Here is a 4731-nt window from a genome sequence, read left to right on the forward strand (position 1 = left end):
ATGGGCCAAGAACTTTTCTGAAATTATCAACAATGTAACAGTGCTGATGTTATAGGATTCCCTAGCATTGACTCTAACTATTCTCAATTTCACTCAAGTTTTTTGTGGTTATTGTTGTTGGTGGTGGTGTTTTTTGTTTTCCTTTTTATTTTTTGCCGCTCCCTCCACATGGTTAAATGCCCAGAAGGCATCTGAAGAAATTTAATGAAAGACATAATTTTCAATATACATAACTAAACAGATCATTAAAATAGCAGAAAGGATTAAAAATAATTCAACCTGGAATATGAAAACAGCCTTACAAACAGACATGAATGTTGAAATACAAAATTAATTGATATGGTAGTATAAAAGGAAAACAAAAGTAACATGAAACATTGCACAGTAGAATGGAAAATTCTAAATGTAGCACTCAGTGTTGAAAAATAAAGTTCACCAAAATGAAGAACTGGAGTGATGAAAACTGGGAGGCAAAGGGTTACTGAGATAAGAGATTGAACTGGGATGGCAGAGGAAACAGGAGAGAGATTCCACTCAGTCTAAGTTCTAAAACTGAAGAACCAGCTAGAAAGGAAGAGAGAAAAAAGAGTGTTCCAATTCACATTTGCACTAGTGCTACCTGAAGGGATGTTGCCTTGAGTTGTCCGGAGAATCGAGAGTGTGCTCATTTGAGTGTGTGTGTGTGCGCGCGTGTGTGTGTGTGCATGCATGTGTGTGTGAGTGTGTGTGTGCATGCATGTGTGGGTGCGTGCGTGTGTGTGTGTGTGTGAGATGCTAATGCTCGCACTATTTCTGCACATCTTTTAGGTTTAACATCTCTAAAAAGTGCACAAGAAGAGATAATAGCTTACATCACTTGCTAAATTATAAACTGTGTTTTAAAATACTATCTAAATATGTATTACTTGTATAGGTAAATATTTTTATATAGTTAAATCATTTTTACAAATTTAAAATAATTTCTATTGAGTTAAAGACAAAAGAGAAAATTAGTAAATAAAAAATAAAGTTGTGTGTTTCTTAACTATTTCAGTCACAAAATCTTTGCAAATTGAGTCTGTGTCATGGACCACAGAACCACGTACACATGAATACAGCTGTGCACGTCTCTGCACATCTCCTGTGGCCAACACTCCTGCTAAGCACAGTGATCTCAACTGAACTCCGTGTACAGAGGCTTCCCGTGAGAAACACTGCACGCAGAGCCGAAGACAGCATACGCTAGAATGCTGGTGTGGGGACACGAGGCTATCACAAGACAGGGATTTCCACTGAAACATAAGACAACACTTTAAGGGAGAGGGGACTTTGCCCAGACCCGACATGAAGTCAGGATGCCAGCGAAAGACTTGTCCAGTGAAGGCCAAGGCACTGCAGACTGTGAGAGGAGCACGTGCAGGTGCGAAGGCAGGAAATGGAGGGTGTTTGGGAACAAGCCACTGTCTCACTGGGGCAAAGTGTTCATTAAAGAGCTCTGCCCACGTCTTAGGTCCAAGCCAGTGCTGGGGGTGCAAAGAATGCCTACATTCAGGAGCTCACAATCTAATGGGACGGTACTGTAAATCAATAATTATTATTAACTTTCTGTATTACACAGGGAAAATAGAAAGCATAGAACAGGACCAAGCTTGAGTGTAGATATGTGGAAAAAGTCTCCTCTCAGTTAGAGAGAGAGAGATGGGGAGCAAGATTCTCAGAGCAGTATCGAGAATGAAGACCCCATCATCACATGGAATATCTGTGCTTTGTTTTCCAATGAGAAGCCTGAAGTTATGTAAGCAGGAGAGGTGGCGCAATGTGAGCTGGACGGCCTGGACTTTGGAGTCACAGACATGTTAGAATCCAGGTTCTCCTCTTACTTTCTGTATGATTTCGGGGCAAATTATTTAACTTTTCAATATTGTCATTTACAATTAATAGACTAGAAGTTATTATGGCTTTCTATGTTTCAGATAAGACTGGTAAACATAATATTAACATTAATAATAAAAGTGTGATTATTGACATTTCAGAGAATGCAACACAAGAATGGTAATGACAGCCAGAAAAGAATGAAGAGGGAGAGAACAGTGTGGGCTAATGGAGCTCATGTGAAAACCAGTCAGATAAGTGACGCCTGGTGTTACACCAACGACTGGATTCCCGCAGGACACTTTCATAAGGTTTTGAAGAAAGGAGCAGTGTGGAATACATAGAAGTAAGAGTCACCAGTGTGCTGCCAATACCGGCAGTAACTTCATATTCAGGAGCTTATTTTAGTCTTTAAAGTCTACACAGCAGTGAGGTTGAACCATTTAGAGACCGAGTGCCCATGCTCATTCCAAAACACACTTATTCATCCCAAAGTGGGGACTCTGTAATTAAATCTGCAAGTTTGGTTTCAATTTTTAGAACTAAGTCTGGATAATATGACATAAGTTTCATAACACACTGAGACGGGAAACATTCAGCTGTGTTGCAGCAGTAGAAAGGGCAGACAGGTGAGACCGAAAAGGCAGAAGGAAGATGAAGCTGAAAGCTGAAGTTGAAAGCAGGGTCCCCGCAGTGTCCTAGCTCCAATCTCAGAGCCATTCCTGTGTCCCCTGTCCTGGAGGGCAAGGGTGCGGGGGCTGAGGGCTGGGAGGTGGGGGTGGGCTGCTGAGGACACCACCAGCCTCCCTCCTTACTCCTACCTGCTTAAGCTCCAGATGAATCTTTGCAATATCCAGGTGGAAAATGTTTCCCAGGAAAGGCAGGCGCCAGGGTCCTGGAGGATAGTTCTTTGGGCGCCTCCTTTTGAGGAAATCTACAAAGAACAGGAAGGCAACAGCGCCCAGTAGAAGAGTGCGGAGGTGAAGCACGCCCCAGAGGGCGGCCACCAGGGAGCCCACCGTGGCCAGCATGCAGAGGACTTGCCCTGGGCCTTCTTAGGACCACACAAAGGACTATCCACACAGGTAACTACCTTGGTGTCCAGGCTGCCCTGCCCACCAGATCTGCTCTGCCCGGCCTCCCGCGAATTGTACCACTTCTCTGCCCTCTGCCCTCTGCCCTGCAGTTCCTCCCTCCCTGGCCTTCCTGTTCCCTCTATGAGCCAGGCCTCTGCTGCACCCTGGACAGGGGATAGAGACTCTGCACCCCTGGACTCCCCACATCTTTCCTGGAACAGGCTGGCTAGCAGTGCTTTCTTCCTTTATCATAAAATCCATTTTCTGGCACACACCTGGGGCTCAGGCTGCTGGGCTCCTCATTTCCAGGCCCCCTTAGCCTGAGAGTGCCACAGTCAGTGGAGCCTGGTTTCCCATCACTGTCCCCAGGCCCGCGGGCTCTCTGGCAGCAGCAGTGCTGGACCTGTCTTAGGAACTTACCATCAGGCGGGCAGCACACTCGGCCCTCACATGAAAGGCTGTGTCTCACAGAACTGTGCAAGGGACGATGATTTCAGTCCTGACTTGGGATCAGAACAGGCACTGCACAGGAATAAGGGAATCCCTGAGTGTGAAAGGTTCCCAGAGGAAGCCTTCTCTCCGAGAGCGCTCTGAAGAGGAGAAAGAATGGCACCAAAACTCCCAGCACTGGGCTGGGTTCATCATAGGAGGTTAGGTAACATTTATGGCAGAAATGTCTTTATCCTGGGCTTTATTCATTTCTTTATTTTTGCCTGATTGTGAAGTTTCTGTGTGTCCAGGCTCCAAAGTCCATGCCAGGCTGAGGTGCCTCCCTGTTTCTCCTCATCTGAGAGTCCTCCACAGAAGCAGCTCAGTTCTGGGAGACCTCGGCACACTCACGTGTATTCAAGGTAGGCATACGCAGTCTGCTTAAAAATTGTTTCAAGGGAAAAACTAAAAAAAAAATTGGAGTTTTATTTTTTTCCAAGCCAGGGTAAGGCGGAGTCAGGATTCAGCATGTGTCCTTCCAGTCCATGTATGTTGCTATTTCAATACAGTTGTTACCGAATTGAACACTATTTCTAATATTTATGTAGAAAATTTCTCTACAGCTCAACTGCTGTTTAAATTGTCTTCTGCCTGATTCCACATTATTATCCTGATTCATTCGATTTGAAAGGTAATCTTGTGTTACTGTATCTCGGTTTATTTGCTTGTCCCTGTATCAACAGGTATTCAGATTAGTTCTCCCCCTCCTTCTCTTTTTTAAATTATTTTTGCATTAAAAATAATGCTGGAGGTGATTACCTTTATGAAGGCCGAATTAGAGGCTCTTCTCATGGATTTCTTAGCCAGGTTTACGTTGAGAGTCAAGAGCAAAGAGCCCAGCAGAAAGATTCAAAATGTTCTGAGTTTGGCCAAGAGAGAAGCTCCAGTAGTGCTGTAGAACGCAAAGACAGAGCAGAGGAGACCTTGAAGGCTGAGAAGAAACAGGAGAACAGCAAAATGGCCTAAAGGAATCACAAGAGAAGGACTCCACCCTTTGCAGCTTCAAAATTATAAAAGTGAAGGACTTTGCTTTATGAAGAGATTCCCAGAGCATCATGTTCTGGAAAGACAGTGGCTTGGGGAAGCTCGAGACTGGTTTGTAGGCACTGAATAATTACAGCCAAGAACAAATGAAGCCTGGCTACTGCCCCAGCTGGCAGCAGACCTTGACATCAACCGTGTGGTGCTAGTTTTAGGGGCATGCACAACGCAAGAGTTGTGGGGACAGGAAGTCTTCTACTCGGATTTCAGAAGAAGGCCTGGGAGGCCAGGCAGTGTGTCCCTGAGAAGGCAGTGTGTGAACCTGTGAGTGTGA

At 44.8% G+C, this 4731-nt stretch overlaps 1 protein-coding gene across 1 annotated transcript in view; it reads right to left on the minus strand.

The window, feature by feature from the left end:
• The window catches only part of LOC104859958 (cytochrome P450 2J2), a 24025-nt gene extending 21045 nt beyond the window's left edge, over nucleotides 1-2980 (minus strand). Inside the window, exon 1 of the mRNA XM_033767384.1 lies at nucleotides 2673-2980. Coding sequence (XP_033623275.1) covers nucleotides 2673-2882 — 210 coding nt within the window. The 5' untranslated portion in view covers nucleotides 2883-2980. The remainder of the gene's footprint in view (nucleotides 1-2672) is intronic.
• Between the last annotated feature and the right edge of the window lie 1751 nt (nucleotides 2981-4731).

This window comes from Fukomys damarensis, unplaced genomic scaffold (genome assembly GCF_012274545.1).
Source record: "Fukomys damarensis isolate Sample0158 unplaced genomic scaffold, DMR_v1.0_HiC HiC_scaffold_23, whole genome shotgun sequence".
NCBI classification, from domain to species: Eukaryota; Metazoa; Chordata; class Mammalia; order Rodentia; family Bathyergidae; genus Fukomys; species Fukomys damarensis.